Raw genomic sequence first — 21,476 nt, 5'->3', positions numbered from 1 at the left:
TCTGATGGCTTCACCACTACATCACCAAGGCAGGTACAAATACATGAATCATATCAAACCTGGTACCTCCCAGCCTCAAGTCTGATGGCTTCACCACTACATCACCAAGGCAGGTACAAATACATGAATCATATCAAACCCGGTACCTCCCTGCCTCAGGTCTGATGGCTTCACCACTACATCACCAAGGCAGGTACCTCCCAGCCTCAAATCTGATGGCTTCACCACTACATCACCAAGGCAGGTACAAATACATGAATCATATCAAACCCGGTACCTCCCAGCCTCAGGTCTGATGGCTTCACCACTACATCACCAAGGCAGGTACAAATACATGAATCATATCAAACCCGGTACCTCCCAGCTTCAAGTCTGATGGCTTCACCACTACATCACCAAGGCAGGTACAAATACATGAATCATATCAAACCCGGTACCTCCCAGCCTCAGGTCTGATGGCTTCACCACTACATCACCAAGGCCGGTACAAATACATGGATCATATTAGTTTTAGGAGTCAGATATTTTGTGGTGAATCATCAGTTTACACTAACCAGTCAATGATCGATTAACAAGAGTAAAATGTGTGTTATACACCTACTTTGGGATACTATAATTATAAGCCAAAGAGGTTAGTGGTGTAGTTCTCTATATTAAAACTGTTAAATGTGTTTTTTGTTGAACAAGATAATATAACTTTATATACATCAGGCCTTTAGGAACTATATGTCAAGTCGGATGAAGGTGGGAGTGGGGGGCGACACATTATATGGGAGACAAGTAAATGTTTTGGTTTATATACATATGCAGTGGCGTAGGAAGGTGCCAAAAAGGGGGGGGGAGGTGCACACTTTTATATTTACACATTTTTACACTATTATAATTTATAAAGCAAATATAAAGCAAAATATCCCACCGCTTCCTACGCCAGTGATAGGACAACAAAAAAGTAGTAAATGTTTTGGACTCATGTTCATGGGACTAGAAGGAAAGTATTGTACCAAGTTGTATTAGGTTGGACTATACCAATTCAAATCCCATAGGCGACCATGTTAACGTTTGTGTTTAAAAACACTATATGCAATATATCAACCAAACTATGACCCATAAATATCAGTACTACAACCCCTACCTCAAAGTATTAACTGCAGAAAATGGTACCTTTCATGGCTCATTTTCGGTATAACCAGATGTTTCTACAACACGCCTAGTTTCGCACAAAATTTGAGTACTTTTTTTTTTACAGATACCCCATACATGTTCCAAGCACAAGGCTACTCGACACGGTGGTACTACATAAAATAAAATTGCATACATTTTAAGCCCAGATGAAACTAATTTTTGTTACAACCGACACACTCACATTTATAACCAATCACAGGATTTGTGGTGTTAACTTCTCTATCAAAAGTTCTGTGCACCTCGAACTTCGACCCAGCCACAAATTAATTGCTTTAGTGCTAACATTAGGTCATAAAACTTGCACTACGTTAATTATAGTCAAATGGTTAAAGCATTGAAAGGGTTTGACAAATCAAGTAATCCTCGGGTTTCGGCTAGTGAACTTTTGGTCCGAGCTAAAAGTAGTGTCGGAAATAGAATAAAAATTATTTTCGTCAACTATTTCTTTCATATTAAACTGACAAGTAAATATTTTGTAAATACCTATTTAATGATACTCTACTTAATTTAGCATTTACTTGTTTGGGCTCTCATTGATGTACAAGGTGGTGTTTACTCTTGAAATTGAAATAAAGATGTCAGTAAACAGGATATTTGTGACCTTTATTGGAACAGACTATAACACATTTTGATAGATATGTGTCAATTTCATTTACCCATAAACAAAATTTTAATTTAAAACTGCACCATAACTGATTGTTTTGAATTGCAGCATAAATTATTAATTTTGACCAGCATATTTAGGGAATATAAATTCAATATAAATACAGTAGAAATTTACACAATCTTGCAACCACTTAAAGGTGCTATATCAGTAAAGGTGCTATATCAGAAGTTATATCTGAGCATATGTGTGTGATAAAGATTCTTCAATAAAATGTATTTTCTACTAGTAAATAAAATCATTTCCTATAATCATTTATGGGCATATAAGGTGGAGTCTTTAAATGTTAAAGCAAAATTTAATAAAAACATGATTTGCAATAGCTGTCATTATGCAACTTTGAGATAGCACCTTTAATACTGGAAAATAGATCACAAACTCAAAATAGTTCTTGACAGTTTTGCTCAAAAGTTACTTATAAATGTCTACAAATATTTTGTTTTGGAGAGGAATAGGGGTAAACCATCACCAGAAATGGTCCCTCACATATTGTAACAGCAATGAAATTGACATATGTTGATCAAACTTTGTTATGGTCTGTTCCAATAAAGTGCACAAATCACCTGTTTACTCACATATTTCATTTAATTTCAAGAGTAAACACCACCTTGTACATCAATGAGAGCCAAAAAAAGTAAATGCTAAATTAGGTAGATTATCATTAAATAGATATTTACAAAATATTTACATGTCTGTTTAATATGTAAGACATAATCGACGAAAATAATTTTTATTCTATTTCCGACAACACTATAGTGCAAATATTCACATTTATAATTACCATAATACACAGGGCACTAATCAAAGCATCTGTGAGGGCTAGTAACTTTCTCAAACGTTTGTTAGCAAGCAATGCTCAACCACACTCAATTACTTGAAAATGACTAATTCATATAAAAAGAACAAAAAATAAATCTACTTCATTCATTTAATTGTTATACAAAAATACAATGATGCATGATACAGAAAAAACAACAGAAGAAGCAAAACACAAACCCCAACCCAATCTTTATGTATCCCAACCCAGTGATGTTGCTGTGTTGCTAACATGACTGCGCACTGCCCTGTCCAGAACCTGATAGATATCTTTACAGCCCTTCATGGCCTGCGACAACACTTTGTCCAAATTGTCTTCGTGTAACCGCGAGTTCATTTCCAGAAAGACGATCTGCTCTGAGTGCGGCATAGTTGCCACAATCAGTTCGGGCCCTCCCACCGACTCTTCTATGTAGCTGATGTCCATGATGGGAGAATCGTTCACGAAGCCGGCGGAACACGCACACACGTAATCCTTGAGTGGAATCCCAGCGTCAATGAGAGCCAGGGTTGCTGCATTCACACTGGCACAGTAATTGCCTCCATCAGATTGCAACACCTGTATAATAGAGATAAACTGATAATAAAGTGAAGGAGAACCAAGAAAGAAAACAGCTTTTTCATTTAATGAATCCCAAGAATATTTTCAGGGCTTGCATTTGAGAGCCATTTTAATTGGAAATTTTTTACCCCCACAGAAATTTGGTAATAACAAGAATGGAGCCATGCAAGTGACAAGCATGGATCACGGCCCTTTCAATTAGACCCATATCTCGAAAAAAAAAATACTGCGGCTTCACCAATCATCTCATCATCACCCATGTTTGTAATGTCTAAAACCCAAGTATATCTTTCTTTTTGAGTTCAATGTTTGTGACTTATAAAAAACAAATGAAGAAACAACCCAGCCCAAGTCATTAGCTTCCAATCTGGGAATTAATGACGATTAAAATTGTATGTTAGATCAGCCAGAACAGATTAATGATTAATATAATGTCTATCAGCTCTTGAGTAGTAAACAATTTCAAATTTGTAAAAGACTATGTGGATAAAGGGCAATAGTTAAATACTACCAAGGACAATGATCACCTCCACAAAACTATCTACATGTGAATGTCTAAAGGGAAATGTTTTAACAATGCTTAATAGCCCATCTTGACAAAGATATCTTTATGTATCTGAATGTCTGAAACTACACGTAAGAGAGCTATAGGTATGTTTTTATATATCACCTCCACAAAGATAAAGATACATGTGAATGTCTAAAGGGAAATGTTTTAACAATGTTTAATAGACCATCTCGACAAAGATATCTTTATGTATCCGAGTCGTCTGAAAGTACATGTGTGTAAAAGAGCTACAGGTAACAGGTATGTTTTTATACATCACCTCCACAAAGATATCTATCTGTGATCTGGGGTAAAGGTTCGTCAAAATGGCTGCATCAAATGTCTGCTGAAGGTGCATCGTCATCTCCTGTGACTTCCTGTCTCCACGGGGACGGTTCTTCCTCTCTCCGGTACTGAAGGTGGCCATGCTGTACTGACAGTTGACAAGCACCTTGTCAATCAAAGCTCGCCCTCGACCTCCACGGATCTGGATGTAAGAAAAACAAATAAGAATGTTTGTTTATAAAAATGTATCCCGTTGGCTCGAACCCTATCAGTGCTCGAGAAAGTGTTCGACCCATCGGGTAGTTTGACCGAACCATTCGGTCAACATCAGACATTTCTGTAACATTAGTTAGAAAGTTGAATTAGATACAAATTATGTAATACATGTAATTGCACTGAAATAAAATCAATAAATGACAAATTCATAATCTGTATTTAAATGAATTTATTACCAAACAATTTGAATATTCCAACAACAAAACCCCCAGCAATGTCCACTTTCCAGAAATAAGGTCGTGTTTTAAGTAACACTTTATGCTAAGGCCCGTTTGTGCACTAATTGTTTGGTATCACGGTTCATCTCACAGTTAACGTAACATGAGCTGTCCTTGAAAGATCATTACCGATAGCCGCATAACAACCAACATGACAAGTGTGGTAATGAAAGGATTTGCATGGCTATTGTTGTGATTCCCCGATTCATCTATAATTCATTCCACCTAAATAATTAATCGGAAGGTTGTCTTAACCAACTGCGCAAGCGCAGCAATTGTTGATTCTGTTTCGTGGTTTACCATCTTATATTTGATGGATCACCAGTTTGAGGGTAATATAGCTATTAACATAGATGGGACCGATAATTTAGTTCGAGCAAAGGCTTATAGTCGACCCTGGATGTGTTTGACCCATCAGCACTTAAAAAAAGGGTTTTCCCTGAAAATCTACCTATCACAATTACAGTGCCAAATGTTTGACATCCAATAGGCTAGCGATTGATTAATAATTAAATAATCATAATGTGTTCAAACTTCAAGTGGTGTCATTAATTTTAAACAAAACTAAAACTGGTATAATATCTGCCCGGTCCCCTCCATTATTATTTTTAGTTAGGGTTTAGGGTTTTAGTTAGGGTTTAGGGTTGGGGTTGGGGTTAAGGTTAGGGTTAGGGGAGGGGGGGGACCGCGCGGATATTTTTCCAATTTTGATTAATTGTGAATTTAATTGAGCATGCGGGTTTTTGTTTATCATTACCTCGTGCGGGCCATACACAGCTGCCAATACTTTTGTATTTCCTTGCTCGATGTATGCTGATCCATCGGCTTGTTTAAAAACACTGAGTCTGCACTGTATTTTTCTTAACTCGTGTGGTCTACGGCCATCCACACGAAAACCTTGGTCAGACAACAATTCTAAACCGGCCATGTTTTCCCCTTATTTTAGAGTTATCTGCCCATAGAGTTCTCTGTGGTGCTCTGGATTAGAAGTGTGGAAAATCCAACTAACCAATGGCTATGATGTCTGCTTCATCAAAGTTTCAGTTTGCAATCGATCGAGGCGGAACTTTCACTGACATTTGGGCAAGATGTCCAAATGGCAACGTTCAAGTGATGAAGCTGCTATCAGAAGATCCTGGAAATTATTCAGATGCACCACGAGAAGGCATTCGAAGAATAATCGAAAAGGTGTTGGCCTGGATAAATTATTTTTAGACCGAATCAAGGGCGACCACCGGTGACAAACTATAGCGTAGACGGTGCGCAGCGTAGCGTCAGCACCGCGCAAAATATATATGGCAATAGCATCGCCATGATTTTTTTTTGGGTGGGGGCGGCATATAAAGTGGATTTCTAGCTGAATGTATTGTCTGGTCAGACTAACAGTAGCAAGACAAACACATTTTATAAATTAGTAAATGTTTTTAAAATGTGATGTTTTTTTGACATGACAAGCTAGCCGGAGTACTCTGACTGTAAGAGAGCTAGACGGACATTTGGTAGGTACCGCAGACCAAAAAAAAAATTAAAACATTTTTTTTCTTTATGGTCATAGTTTCATTAAAACTGTTGCTTTTATTGAAAAAACATCACTATATTATCCAAATGAAGCAAAATAAGCTCGTAGTAGCCTTGTACTTCTGTGACCAAACATGGCCGACATGACGATTTTAATTGTCGTTTACGTCCACTTTTGTAAATAAAAAAATAACAGAGAAATTTCCGTTGTAAGCTTATAGATGTTACAAGCAGTTATTAATGTTGCATCTCTGAAAATTTCAAGTGAAAATATAAAGGGTTACTATTATTTCTGATAACATATGTATTCCTGGGGTTGGTTCGAAACTGCTCCAAAATGACAAAAACACACAGACATCTTGGAATACATAATTTAATGACAATAATTTATGCAAATGTTACATCAGAATAACATTTTCAGTTCACATTTATTCGCGCTTATACAATAATGTACATCCAGACCAATAATAAAAAGGAAAACGTAAAGATTTAGATCGCAGATGGAAAGTGGATACACGTTACATGAAAAATAAGCTTCTTGTTTCAAAAAAAAATAAAAAATAGAAGATGTATATTTACCTAGACTCATAATAATATTGAATACTTGAAGATTTCAATAAAAGATGCAATAGAACTTATCATCTGTACTGGTCTTTTAACTCAAACCAGTAAAAACCTATCACACGATGAATGCCAGTGCTTGGCCAATATGTTTAATCAATTTCTTACGTAACTATTTACATACTTTACACCTTCAATGTCATTATTAGAAACAAAGCAATGTAAGTAGCCATATTTCACCTTTGAAAGGAATGTCCAAACACTCATAAAATATCAAAAAGGTAAATTTCTATCCAGGAAAAATATCCCCAAAACATATTTTAGCAGCTGAAACACTGAAGGCATGACACAGCAGTCACACGTGTGCTAAATAATTTACTAAATGCAGCTATGATTATTTTGGTTAAATAAAGTGCTATATAAAGACAAATTCAAACAATGAATTATTATAAATATAACTATATACCACTTTGAATTATGATAAAATTTTATGGCCAGAACTACCAAATTTAGCATCCATGAAAGAGTATTAGTCTAAATTTGTAGATGAATTATTGTCACACACTTCATTTCTGTTCCAGGTTCTGTCACAGTTGGAAACAGAAAACATAACAGCATCAAGCTTGAAGTATAATTGAATCTACTGAAAGTTGTCTCATAACCATAGTGTACTCTCCCACTCCGTTTCCATTTCAGGTTTCTCCATAGACGCACAGAGACTACAAATTTCCTGGAATAAAGAAAAATACCCATTATGACCATGACTATTTATCTTTTTGTTTCAAATATTGTAATTAGTTTGACATAGTATTTGTAAATAGAAATATTTATTACATCAGATGAAACACACCTTCAAATGTTTTTTCTGTATGTAGTTATTTTCACCTGTTCAAAAGGCTACCAATAGTGCCACCTCACATATGCCAATTTTAAGAAGAAACTTAATGTTCAGCAGAGTTCTTCATTAAAAAAATATATGATTAGACAGCATTAATAGAATTAAATCGTGAGACATTATCTTTTTTCTTATTTATAAATAGACTGAGACTTCAATTGAGGATTTTATTGGAATGTGTACAGCTATTTTGCACATAAATGTAGAGGTGCATATCTTAGATACGGTAACTGTGAGAGTAACATACACTGTCATAATCTAATATTAAGTGTACTTCTTAGATCAGAACGTGTCGTGGGATCATCTGTTAGTCCTTAGCTGATGTGGAAGTATTCTCAACTGTAATATTAATTATAATTTTTTTTAAATAATTATTACAGAGAACATTTTGTTTTTAAAATTTTGATTAGTGACAGTGCTATCAATTTAAGAATTGATTAGCAACTATGTATACTATTTAATGTTTTAGCATTGTATAGCTATATTTGAAACTTGCAGAGTGGATCGCAATGCTATACAAATGTTCACTGTATTAAATATACTAATCTCATCTACTTTACAGTTTAGTATCTTTTACAAATAATTAATTCTTTACCATTTTTAACAGTAATATTCATTGAGGAAGTGATGAAAAAGTATAATTATATTTAGAATTTAATGTTACTTGGTTACCAAAAAATTTAAGTTTGTGTCACGATGTGAGAAGTTATGGTACCTGAAACATTTTCTTTAAAAAAATGTATTTACAAATATAACAGACTTAAAAAGTACAAATTCTCTGTATTATACTTAATAATTTATTTCCATTGCATTAATACTATTCTTTTGTATAAAACTGAACCAGTCATATGCTAAACTCATTCAAATGATTTACATGAAAATCAACATCAGCTATCAGAAACTGCTGAGTCATCATGATAAGCAAAACATTATTTTAAGTTATTTTGAATTCAATATGCATTGTCTTCTAAAAATAACGCTTCAGTATGATATATATTCTACCCAAAAAGTTAATAATGGGTGGATAAATAATGACAAAGCATCAAATACGTTTAATTTTATGAAAATGTGTCCCTGCTGTGAAGTTCTGTATTTTCACTTTTGCGTGTCAGCAGGTCAGAGTTATCTCCCTTGAAATATTTTTGATGTCAAATTAAACTAACTTGTTTGGGTTTTAAAATTACAAAAAAATTATTTTTATGCTGTTTTATTATATTACTATAGATATTTATCAATATCTCAGTGAAATCGCCCTTTTTGGGTCAGAATAAAAAGTATTCAAAGTTTCACTTGCCTCAAAAAAAGTCTTTTTGTAGTCGTTTAAGTTCGGAAACGGGATATACATCAATTGGAAGATGTGTATTTGTCAAAACAACTAAAGAAACATGCAAAATCGTCATCAAAACAAGCGTATTCTGGCCTCAAACATCACCACCAGTTGTGAACCAAATTCGTAGCATTTCGGAATATGGGCGCAGCTGCGCCCCTAGCGGCGGCTGCGGTCACTACATTTGGACATAAATACACTCTCATTACAGTCAGAGACCAAGGTATGTATTTTTTTGGCAATTCCCGACAACCAAAAAGTTGGCAAAGATTTCCGCTCTAATATCACAACAGTCCTATGTTTGACATTAAATACTTTTACATCGATCATTTTCGAGTTAATTGATTAAAAAAAAATCCACATATTAATCACTAATACACACACTACAGAAAGAAATCCGACAGCACCCACATTCAGCTAAGCTTCGGCAAACTCCGGACAGCAGAATTCTAGATTTGCCGACCTATATCGTGACATTGCGTCACATGATCGCCCACTCAGCCATTCCGTCTACTGGTAGGAATCGCCCAGTGGGTGAACTATGTCACGAAATAGGTCACCGAGCTTTGTAATTCTTGCGACGGAGTGTCACGAAGCGTAGCTGAATGTGGGTGCTGTCGGATTTCTTTCTGTACTATATGTATTAAGCCATAACATGCATTATATATTGTACAATATGCATACCAGGCCAAATGCCTTAATTGTCCCTTCCTTTAAAATGGTATCGGAAACTATGCAGTTTGATGGTAATTTGTAAAGAATTTCTTTTTAATTTGGACATATTTTTTCCTCAAAAGTTTTAGTTTGAGATGTTATGGGTTTGAAACTTAATAAATTAATATGTTTGTATATGAATGTTATCTTTATTGATTATGAAATTACCTGCCAATTCATCGGTTCCCTTTTGACACAAATGGACAATAGTCTCCAAATGAATATTTTCTGCCTCAGTAAAATGTTATATGTGTGTACATGTATGTGTGTTTATTTGGATATTTTAAATGCTACAGCAGTAGGCTAAAATAAAATAAATATTGAAAGCAAAATAAATCTATGAAAAAATAAAATCTTGGTAACAAGACTTTAGATTGATCTGTTCTTATTTCATGTTCTATGTCATCAGCTGCCAGATCTGTAGTTCGCTAGCATCACATTCGATTGTCTCCCAATGGACTATCTTTGTAAAATTCTTAGTTGCCCTTAGCCAGTAAAGGTTGCCACGGGCGACTGGGCAACTGCTAATTTTCAATCCTGAAACGGGATACACCTAATTTGCATATCCAGGTCAGACTTGTTTGTCACGTGATGTGAGTTTTATTTTAATATACACTTAACTAAATTTGTAAACAAAACCTTTAGCCACTAGGTATTGTGTAATCGACACCAAATTACAAGACAAAAGAATCCTCGCAATTTGATATGAAGGTGGGTTACGAGTTCCAAGTGACCACAATAGAGCAACTTTGGGAGACTGTTGGGTTGTAATTGGGAAGAAGTTTGGTATTGGATTGGCAATATACTTTAGGGGAGTGTGACCGGTGATCAGCCTCAAAATGTATGGTAGATTATACCCAACTCAAAAACACTCAGTTACATGTCAAGATCTTGCATTAAATATTATTCTATGCACATGTATGTGTGTGTGCATTCAGACATTGCTTTGTTTAGCGAACTGGTGGAAAGGTTTCTGGCATCAGTACTGGTGTGCTCCAGAAAGTGACTGTTCCACATTGCAACCATGCATGTATATCACTGGTGTAGGAAGTGGGGGTATGGGGTGGGACATGTGCCCCCCCACTTAGTGGGAGCAGTGATGTTTTTAAAAATATATTTATACATATGTTTTTATATATATATGTGTGTGTGCCCCCCACCTTTTGACACGTTCCTATGCCTGTGATACGCCTTAATTGGAAGCGATAGCAACTGGTGCAATAATCTTGTTATATGTTGATCTAATGAAATTCATAAAATTATTTAATTGGGTCTTCTTCAGGAAACTGGGATTCCTTGTCCTCTGAGTGAACCCCTTGACACGTCTCGGATTGACTGGATTCGGATGGGGACCACAGTTGCTACAAATGCTCTGCTGGAACGGAAGGGAGAAGCCATTGCTTTAGTGATTACAAAAGGATTTAAGGACCTGCTGCACATCGGCAATCAGTCCAGGCCAAATATTTTTGACTTGGTAACCACCATGTACACCTGTTTGTTATCCACATAGTTCAAGATATTCAGGGAAATATAATCAGTATGACCCACGCGTGTCATAATGATTTCATGTGCACCACGAATGACATAATTTTGTGAAGCGATGTCATATCTTAATGTGGCTTTCTCTATGTAAACACTTATCAAAAATTACATCATTTTGGAAAATGACATCGTTTCGTCGCCTCTTTTTAGTTAACGTTTGCATTATGTTTCAAATGTTTTGACATGGTCCTAGCTTGTTATTCATATAAATAATATTTAGGATAATGTGGATAATAAAAAAATTATTACACTCGTGTGTGAATTGTACTGATTTTACGAAACTTGTGTCAGGATTTATGTATTACTCTCGCTCGAGTAATACAAAAATCCTGACACTCGTTTCGTAAAGTCAGTACGACACACAAGCTCATATAATAATCTCTATATATGTATATGTTAGTGTCATAAAATTAACTTTCTGACCACTGGATTAATTTTTAACAAAATCACCTTGACGGGGTACTAATTTATAACTTAATCGCATACTCTCACATGCAGTTTTTATAAATACATAAAATAATATTCATTTGTGAATCGGTAAATATTGTTTTCATGGGTTTTTCTAATTTTTATGATATTTTAGATCAGTTAATGTTGATTAAAATTAGGCAAAATATTTTTAAACAAAAACGCACATTTGTGGCTAGATGTCCAGTATTTACGGCCATTATTCCCATTTTTCTGACCAGAATTCTTTTTGGAAACAAACTACGATTCATATTCCATGTTATTGGTAAAACAATAACATTTAGTATCAAGTTAGCTGTCACAATCAGCTATCAATTTCTGAAAATGGCTGTGACATTCCATCATAGTTGTTTTATTGAAAATAGTCGCTAAAACCACTTTTTCAACTCTTCCCAGCTATTTCTCACACAAAACAATAAAATAAAACAGCGATTTTCATGATTAGTCTCGATCTGTTTGTTCTATTATTATTTCCACTCGGTGCCATGTGCAAAACTGCAGGAAATATGAATAAGTGCATATACTGTAGGTAGTATGCAGTGTGTCGGCTTGCGTGATATTAGGCAAGATATCTCACCTGCATTAGTCAGAAGGTTAAATGCAACATCTGTATTAGTACATGTAATAGGCCTGCAAAAAAAGTAAAGTTTGTTTTATTTAACGACGCCGCTAGAGCACATTGATTTTTTATCTTATCATCGGCTATTGGACGTCAAACATATGGTCATTCTGACACTGTTTTTAGAGGAAACCCGCTGTCGCCACATAGGCTACTCTTTTTATGACAGGCAGCAAAGGATCTTTTATTTGCGCTTCCCACAGGCAGGATAGCACAAACCATGGCCTTTGTTGAACCAGTTATGGATCACTGGTCGGTGCAAGTGGTTTACACCTACCCATTGAGCCTTGCGGAGCACTCACTCAGGGTTTGGAGTCGGTATCTGGATTAAAAATCCCATGCCTCGACTGGGATCCGAACCCAGTACCTACCAGCCTGTAGACCGATGGCCTGCCACGACGCCACCGAGGCCGGTCTAGGCCTGCAAGACCTTCAGTATATGGAATATCATTTTGTATTACATGGGCAGATTGTAGTAGGTTTTTTTACTCGGCGATGATGTTCGTTACATTGTATTATGGTATGTCATTTTCCATATGTACATCCATTCGTCTGTTAACCTTTCTTATTCGGGGCATGTCTTTCTTATTAATTCATATAAACCCATCAAACATTAAATGCAAGTACAAATTGGCAGGTTGTCGCTTACCATTACTACATGTAGGTTACTATAACCTACTTTTCAAGGAGGTTTTCATCTGCTTGATTTCTGTGATTAACTCATTATTTTCTGCACTTTAATATCTTAGTTCATCTGATATACATGTATGCCTTAATTATCATCTGCACTGGCTCTTGACCGTACGAATCGTGTATTGTTTAATTGTAGGAAATTGTCTGCCCTTCTCAGCTGTATGATGATGTGATAGAAGTTGAAGAGCGTGTTGTCTTGCAGCAGGAGAAATGTCAAATAAAGACATCCTGTCCTGTTGTCACTGGCACCACAATGGAGAAGGTAGAGTTTGTATTAATGGGAATTAAAAAAAGAAAAAAATGTTTTATTTATCGACGCACTCAACTCATTTTATTTATGGTTATATGGCGTCAGACATATGGTTACGGACCACGCAGATTTTGAGAGAGGAAACCCGCTATCACCACTTCATGGGCTACTCTTTTCGATTAGCAGCAAGGGATCTTTTATATGCACTATCCCACAGACAGGGTGGTACATACCACAGCCTTTGATATATACCAGTCGTGGGGCACTGGCTGGAGCGAGAAATAGCCCAATGGGCCCACCGATGGGCAGTTGAATGATGCAATGCATCAAAGTTATCAAAACACATTATTATGACACCATAGAGCACGTTTTTACATTTAATCATTTTGGATTGTTTTGGATGAAATCTATTATATTTTTCGATGAATAAAAATAATTTTAATTATGTTTCTGGTGAATGGGATAGAACCTGTCCAGTGCCAGTACAAGTTAATGTAGACCCCAGTATCATATAATTATTCTAAAGGGTATATTAGTGGGTTTCTGATGAATAATTTTAATTGTAAATTGATTGATTGGTTTCTACTAGGATGTATATAAAGAAAACGAATATTAAATAGGTATAAAAAGGTAAAATTAGTAAAAATTGTTCGGTCTTAGCATGGTAAACTTGACAATAAGCATAGAGTCCTAATCAGATCTTTTGTAAGTTCATATAACATACAGGTATGAACATATGTTTGTGTGTGGTGTGGGGGGGGGGGTGGGGTGGGGGGGGTGAATGTGTGTCTGAATGTGGGTGTGGATGCAAATTAATTATAACTTATGATCAATAGGAAAAATCTGTAAGCTACATTTGTTTTGAATTATATCTTTTAACTCCAGCTCGTTGCATTATAGCCGTCAATTAAAAGTTGAATGTATTGTCTAATTAGCTGGAAGTGTGGCAGCCCATAGATCTGACGAAGCTGAGGGAAGATCTAAAATCAGTTTTGAATAAAGGAATAAAAAGTCTGGCTGTAGTTCTGATGCATTCTTACACGTAAGTATTGCCATTTTTCTCTTCATATATTATAAACCTGACCTTACTCCAAGTGTATCCACTCCTACACACAATGGAAGATTATAGCTATTTAATTGGCTATTGGGATGTTTGAACCAGTTCATGTGCATGAGGTGGGGTGGATGCACTTGAGAGATCCGGTTGAGTATTCTTGAAAAGATTTCTAAAGGGATTTATTGTTTTATTTATTGTCTTCTCATGACAAATCATTCATATTGTGTTTTACTACTGTTATAGCAAAAAATCTATAATAATATGTATCTTATATGAATACTGTTTGTCTTATATATTTAGTTCATTCTCTTCTTTTTTTTCTTTTCTTTTTTTCTTCTATTTTTGTTTAGGTAAATAATTGATTACTTTTTGTTATCAAATACAGAATGCCAGGTATAGTTGTTTTATGTTATAGCTTTGACCACCATGAGAGACAAGTGGGTACCTTGGCAAAAGAGTTGGGCTTCAAGCACGTTTCTTTGTCTTCTGAAGTTATGCCAATGGTTAGAATTGTGCCCAGGGGTTACACAGGTAATTTTTAAATTGGTTTTTGCCACTCAAGCATTTAGCATTTCAAAAAACATACATGGTCAAAATATTATTGTACCTACATCCAGAGATGGGTGTAGACCATTGTTTACTTTTTTTTTTTTTTTTTTTTTTTTTTACTAAAAAATGATCAAATTGTAGTTTTTGTTAGCCCACATTCTTAACAAGTGCTGGGCCTGAGACAGTTTTCCCTGTTTGTTATATTTGAAGTCTATCCATGCCAGAATGAGTCTTCTTGTATTGCAGAGGTAACACACTATTTAAATCAGAAGTCCTGCCATGTTTTGTTTTTTTAATATAAATATCTAAGCTGAAAATATAATGTTTGCTTTTAATCACTAATTTACATGTATGTAGTGTTTGAGTTTCTGTTTCGAAAACTGCAGTATTGTATTGGACTTTTTATGGGCTTCATCCTAATATTCTGTAGATTTATAATATTAAACATGTAATGTGTTCACATTTATTTAGTTTAGTCTTGTGTATTAAATTCAAAGATCAGATATTTATCTGTTTCTAATTTTATGTTACTTTATTCAGTATTAAAACATATATTATTTATTTAGTTCAGTCCTGTATATTAATTTTAATGGTCAGAGATTGATCTGTTTCTAATTTTATTACATTGCGGTGGAAGAGATACCCATGTGATATTTATCGTCTCTTCACATGTAAAATACATCTTTTGAGAAGTCATGACCTCCGATCAGGTGATCGACTGTGTCACACAGTGTAATAAATCAAATACTATACTTGTTTCCTTGTGACATTGTTTATACATGTGTATACTTGTTCCCTTGTGACTGTACCATTGAAAACACACTTGTTGTGATATAGTTGGTCTCATGCGGAAACTTGTTTGGTATGCTCTATTTATATTTATTAAGTATTAAAACATTACATATTATTTAATTCTGTCTTCTAAATGTGTTCTCATCCACTTTCAGCTTGTGCTGATGCCTATCTTACTCCCTGCATCCAGAAATATGTTGAGGGATTTTCTACAGGGTTCAAAGATCATTTGAAAGTAAGAATGCAGTAAATACTATATTATTGTCTTCACTTCAGAAACATGATTAGTTTTCCCCAGATGATTAAAAAAAATTTTAAAAGCTTTTTCCAGGAGTCTGTTCTACAAAGTTAGGGTATCATTAAGCATCCATCCATCCGTCCTATCTCGTCCTGTCCCGACCATCATCCAATTCCGTCCCATCCCGACCATCCATCCTGACCATCTCCTCCCAACCCGACCATCTCGTCCCATCCTGACCATCTCGTCCCATCCCGACCATCCATCCTGACCATCTCGTCCCATCCCGACCATCCATCCTGACCATCCATCCTGACCATCCATCCAATTCCATCCCATCTCGTCCCATCCCAACCATCCATCCTGACCATCTCGTCCCATCCCATCTCGTCCCATCCCGACCATCCATCCTGACCATCCATCCAATTCCATCCCATCTCGTCCCATCCCGACCATCCATCCTGACCATCTCGTCCCATCCCGACCATCCATCCTGACCATCTCGTCCCATCCCGACCATCCATCCTGACCATCCATCCAATTCCATCCCATCTCGTCCCATCCCAACCATACATCCTGACCATGCATCCAATTCCATTCCTTCTCGTCCCATCGACCATCCATCCTGACCATGCATCCAATTCCATCCCATCTCGTCCCATCCCGACCATCCATCCTGACCATCTCGTCCCATCCCGGCCATCCATCCTGACCATCTCGTCCCATCCCGACCATCCATCCTGACCATCCATCCTGACCATCCATCCAATTCCATCCCATCTCGTCCCATCCCGACCATGCATCCTGACCATCCATCCAATTCCATCCCATCTCGTCCCATCCCAACCATGCATCCTGACCATGCATCCAATTCCATCCCATCTCGTCCCATCGACCATCCATCCTGACCATGCATCCAATTCCATCCCATCTCGTTCCATCGACCATCCATCCTGACCATGCATCCAATTCCATCCCATCTCGTCCCATCACGACCATCCATCCTGACCATCCATCCAACCCAAAGCCCACCTATCCACCCATACATCCACCCATCCATCCATTTATCCATCCATCCATCCATCCATTCATTTATTCACTCATTCATTTATTTTACATCATTTGTTCTGTTCCATTCCTGAATTCATCACATGAAAGAGTGAGGGGGTTAGGATGCAATTTTAATATACCCACATTCAACAAACTAAAACTTAATGTTCAAACCAAGTACACATAGGAAAAAGATCCAGACCCACCAGGCATAACATAATAATAATTACACCTATCACCACCCTTTTCATGTGATCAGTTCCCTTATATATTTGATCATGGACCCATATTTTCTAATGTCGTAAAACCGCCAGGAGCTGTGATGTGTGTCATAGTGACGTCATAGCCCATGACAGTTTTATGATAGCTTCGAAAATATGTAGCCTGAATCTTTAACTCAGTCTAGAAACACGACTTTGTTAATAAATGTTCTTTGTGTAATAAGAAATTAATTTTCTGTTATCAGGATACCCGAGTGCTGTTTATGCAGTCTGATGGTGGACTTACCCCAGTTACTAAGTAAGACCTACTTGTAGTATACTTCTAATGCTTGGTAACATCAATAACATAATTTTTAAAACATGGAAAAATTAACCTTTGCTAGTTAATATTTCACTACCATTTTGTTAGAGTAATTTGGTAGGATGTCTTTGCAGCTAATGGGTTGTAACACAATGATATTTATCCAGGATTTTTCAGCACGATCCCATGGCTGATGTGATTTGGAAAAATAGCATGATTTAATCATAATTGGGATATTTTTAGGCAATTGAATGATGTAATGCATCTAAAGTTATCAAAACACATTATTTCCAGAATATTTACACATTACATTGAGAATTTTCAGTGCCACTTGCTTTCAGGAAGGGGCCTAAGTTATGTACCACAGAAACACCTGGATAAAACCCATGACACTGTTTCATTGGATTATTCTTTTGATTAAATCTTACACAGTGTTTCATTGGCTTACACTCTTAATTAAATTTAACACAATGTTTCATTGGCTTACTGTCTTAATTAAATTTGACACAATGTTTCATTGGCTTATTCTCTTAATTAAATTTAACACAATGTTTTATTGGCTTACTCTCTTAATTAAATTTAACACAAAGTTTCATTGGCTTACTATCTTAATTAAATTTAACACAATGTTTTATTGGCTAACTCTCTTAATTAAATTTAACACAAAGTTTCATTGGCTTACTCTCTTAATTAAATTTAACACAAAGTTTCATTGGCTTACTATCTTAATTAAATTTAACACAATGTTTTATTGGCTTACTCTCTTAATTAAATTTAACACAATGTTTCATTGGCTTACTCTCTTAATTAAATTTAACACAAAGTTTCATTGGCTTACTCTCTTAATTAAATTTAACACAATGTTTCATTGGCTTACTCTCTTAATTAAATTTAACACAAAGTTTTATTGGCTTACTCTCTTAATTAAATTTAACACAAAGTTTCATTGGCTTACTCTCTTAATTAAATTTAACACAAAGTTTCATTGGCTTACTATCTTAATTAAATTTAACACAATGTTTCATTGGCTTACTCTCTTAATTAAATTTAACACAAAGTTTTATTGGCTTACTCTCTTAATTAAATTTAACACAAAGTTTTATTGGCTTACTCTCTTAATTAAATTTAACACAATGTTTCATTGGCTTACTCTCTTAATTAAATTTAACACAAAGTTTTATTGGCTTATTCTCTTAATTAAATTTAACACAATGTTTCATTGGCTTACTCTCTTAATTAAATTTAACACAAAGTTTCATTGGCTTACTCTCTTAATTAAATTTAACACAATGTTTCATTGGCTTACTCTCTTAATTAAATTTAACACAATGTTTCATTGGCTTACTCTCTTAATTAAATTTAACACAATGTTTCATTGGCTTACTCTCTTAATTAAATTTTAATCAAATTCTGATATTAAGGTCAATGTTTCATCTCTTTAAAACAAATTGACATTTCAACCTTTCTTGATGTCTCATTCTACCTCAGTATGTGATGTTTGTGCCAGTTCAGACAATTTTAAAAAACCCCATTAGAAACCTGGGCCTGTGCCTGTAAAACCTTTATAAGAGTCCAGACTCAGTCTCTAATGACATCAAACGCATACAATTTGTATGGCGTTGTCATGACATTAGTGTCACAGACTCTATTAGAGTCCTAAGTCTTAGACTCTAAAAGTTTTATAAGCACCCTGCCTGGTATTATAAAAAAATTTATTCTGTCATTTTGTGTTGTGTTGTTTAAAGTTGGAGCTTTGTACTAAAACGATAACATTACTGTTATTTAATTTAATCTATATATCTTCAGATTCAATGGTTCGCGAGCTATTTTATCAGGACCTGCTGGTGGAGTAGTGGGATATGCGCTTACTACATATGGCCGTGAGACCAAGTTACCTGTTATTGGATTTGACATGGGAGGTCAGTCTCATGGACAATGTGTTACAAGTTATAGTTAGAGGAAACATATGTTTGTTGATGAAATTGAAGCTATTTGATCAGGAACTGCTGGTACTATAGTGGGATATATTCTTACTACATATGGCCGTGAGACCAAGTTACCTGTTATTGGATTTGACATGGGAGGTCAGTCTCATGGACAATGTGTTACAAGATATAGTTAGAGGAAACATATGTTTGTTGATGAAATTGAAGCTATTTGATCAGGAACTGCTGGTACTATAGTGGGATATATTCTTACTACATATGGCCGTGAGACCAAGTTACCTGTTATTGGATTTGACATGGGAGGTCAGTCTCATGGACAATGTGTTACAAGATATAGTTAGAGGAAACATATGTTTGTTGATGAAATTGAAGCTATTTGATCAGGAACTGCTGGTACTATAGTGGGATATATTCTTACTACATATGGCCGTGAGACCAAGTTACCTGTTATTGGATTTGACATGGGAGGTCAGTCTCATGGACAATGTGTTACAAGATATAGTTAGAGGAAACATATGTTTGTTGATGAAATTGAAGCTATTTGATCAGGAACTGCTGGTACTATAGTGGTATTCTTACTACATATGGCCGTGAGACCAATACCTGTTATATTTGACATGGGAGGTCAGTCTCATGGACAATGTGTTACAAGATATAGTTAGAGGAAACATGTTTGTTGATGAAATTGAAGCTATTAGATCAGGAACTGCTGGTACAAGTGGGATATATTCTTACTACATATGGCCGTGAGACCAAGTTTGTTATTGGATTTGACATGGGAGGTCAGTCTCATGGACAATGTGTTACAAGATATAGTTAGAGGAAACATATGTTTGTTGATGAAATTGAAGCTATTTGATCAGGAACTGCTGGTACTATAGTGGGATATATTCTTACTACATATGGCCGTGAGACCAAGTTACCTGTTATTGGATTTGACATGGGAGGTCAGTCTCATGGACAATGTGTTACAAGATATAGTTAGAGGAAACATATGTTTGTTGATGAAATTGAAGCTATTTGATCAGGAACTGCTGGTACTATAGTGGGATATATTCTTACTACATATGGCCGTGAGACCAAGTTACCTGTTATTGGATTTGACATGGGAGGTCAGTCTCATGGACAATGTGTTACAAGATATAGTTAGAGGAAACATATGTTTGTTGATGAAATTGAAGCTATTTGATCAGGAACTGCTGGTACTATAGTGGGATATATTCTTACTACATATGGCCGTGAGACCAAGTTACCTGTTATTGGATTTGACATGGGAGGTCAGTCTCATGGACAATGTGTTACAAGATATAGTTAGAGGAAACATATGTTTGTTGATGAAATTGAAGCTATTTGATCAGGAACTGCTGGTACTATAGTGGGATATATTCTTACTACATATGGCCGTGAGACCAAGTTACCTGTTATTGGATTTGACATGGGAGGTCAGTCTCATGGACAATGTGTTACAAGATATAGTTAGAGGAAACATATGTTTGTTGATGAAATTGAAGCTATTTGATCAGGAACTGCTGGTACTATAGTGGGATATATTCTTACTACATATGGCCGTGAGACCAAGTTACCTGTTATTGGATTTGACATGGGAGGTCAGTCTCATGGACAATGTGTTACAAGATATAGTTAGAGGAAACATATGTTTGTTGATGAAATTGAAGCTATTTGATCAGGAACTGCTGGTACTATAGTGGGATATATTCTTACTACCTATGGTCGTGAGACCAAGTTACCTGTTATTGGATTTGACATGGGAGGTCAGTCTCATGGATATTTGTTTACAAGTTATAGTAAGAGGAAATGTATGTTTGTTGATGAAATTGAAGCTATTTGATCAGGACCTGCTGGTACTATAGTAGTATATACTCCTACTACCTATGGTCGTAAAACAGAAACAAAATCACCAGTTGTTGGATTTGAAATTGGAGGTTAGTTTCATGGACGGTTTTATACAAGTTATACATGTGTAGCTAGAGGAAAGGAATATTTGTTAATGGCATCTCAGCACACTTAGTAATTTCCCTAGAAATTTGTCACAACATGGTAGACTAAACACTTTGAGGGCATTTTCAGGGCAGCTTTTATGCCAAAAAAATACATGAAAATCAAAATAAACTTGCACTCATGGGTTGCTGTTCCATATAAAGTATTGACAGTTGTAGATTATTAT

General features: G+C 35.7%; 2 protein-coding genes across 2 annotated transcripts in view; one reads left to right on the top strand and one right to left on the bottom strand.

Annotated features, from left to right (window-relative positions):
- Positions 1 to 2,760: 2,760 nt before the first annotated feature.
- LOC121388998 (exosome complex component RRP41-like) lies at positions 2,761 to 5,520 on the bottom strand. Its single transcript, XM_041520586.1, has 3 exons — positions 5,308 to 5,520; positions 4,052 to 4,258; positions 2,761 to 3,221 (listed from the first exon to the last, which is right to left on the bottom strand). The coding sequence occupies exons 1-3, from the start codon at positions 5,476 to 5,478 to the stop codon at positions 2,856 to 2,858; spliced, it is 744 nt and encodes a 247-aa protein (XP_041376520.1). The 5' UTR covers positions 5,479 to 5,520; the 3' UTR covers positions 2,761 to 2,855.
- Positions 5,521 to 5,561: 41 nt separating this feature from the next.
- The window catches only part of LOC121388999 (5-oxoprolinase-like), a 52,330-nt gene continuing 36,415 nt past the window's right edge, over positions 5,562 to 21,476 (top strand). The window contains exons 1-8 of the mRNA XM_041520587.1: positions 5,562 to 5,738; positions 10,848 to 11,039; positions 13,024 to 13,149; positions 14,073 to 14,179; positions 14,610 to 14,725; positions 15,691 to 15,770; positions 17,290 to 17,342; positions 19,152 to 19,264. Coding sequence (XP_041376521.1) covers positions 5,562 to 5,738; positions 10,848 to 11,039; positions 13,024 to 13,149; positions 14,073 to 14,179; positions 14,610 to 14,725; positions 15,691 to 15,770; positions 17,290 to 17,342; positions 19,152 to 19,264 — 964 coding nt within the window. The remainder of the gene's footprint in view (positions 5,739 to 10,847; positions 11,040 to 13,023; positions 13,150 to 14,072; positions 14,180 to 14,609; positions 14,726 to 15,690; positions 15,771 to 17,289; positions 17,343 to 19,151; positions 19,265 to 21,476) is intronic.

Source organism: Gigantopelta aegis, chromosome 14, assembly GCF_016097555.1.
Source record: "Gigantopelta aegis isolate Gae_Host chromosome 14, Gae_host_genome, whole genome shotgun sequence".
In the NCBI taxonomy this organism is placed as follows: Eukaryota; Metazoa; Mollusca; class Gastropoda; order Neomphalida; family Peltospiridae; genus Gigantopelta; species Gigantopelta aegis.
The sequence above is the reverse complement of the archived record's forward strand: the minus strand, read 5'-3'. Positions and strand labels throughout refer to the sequence as shown.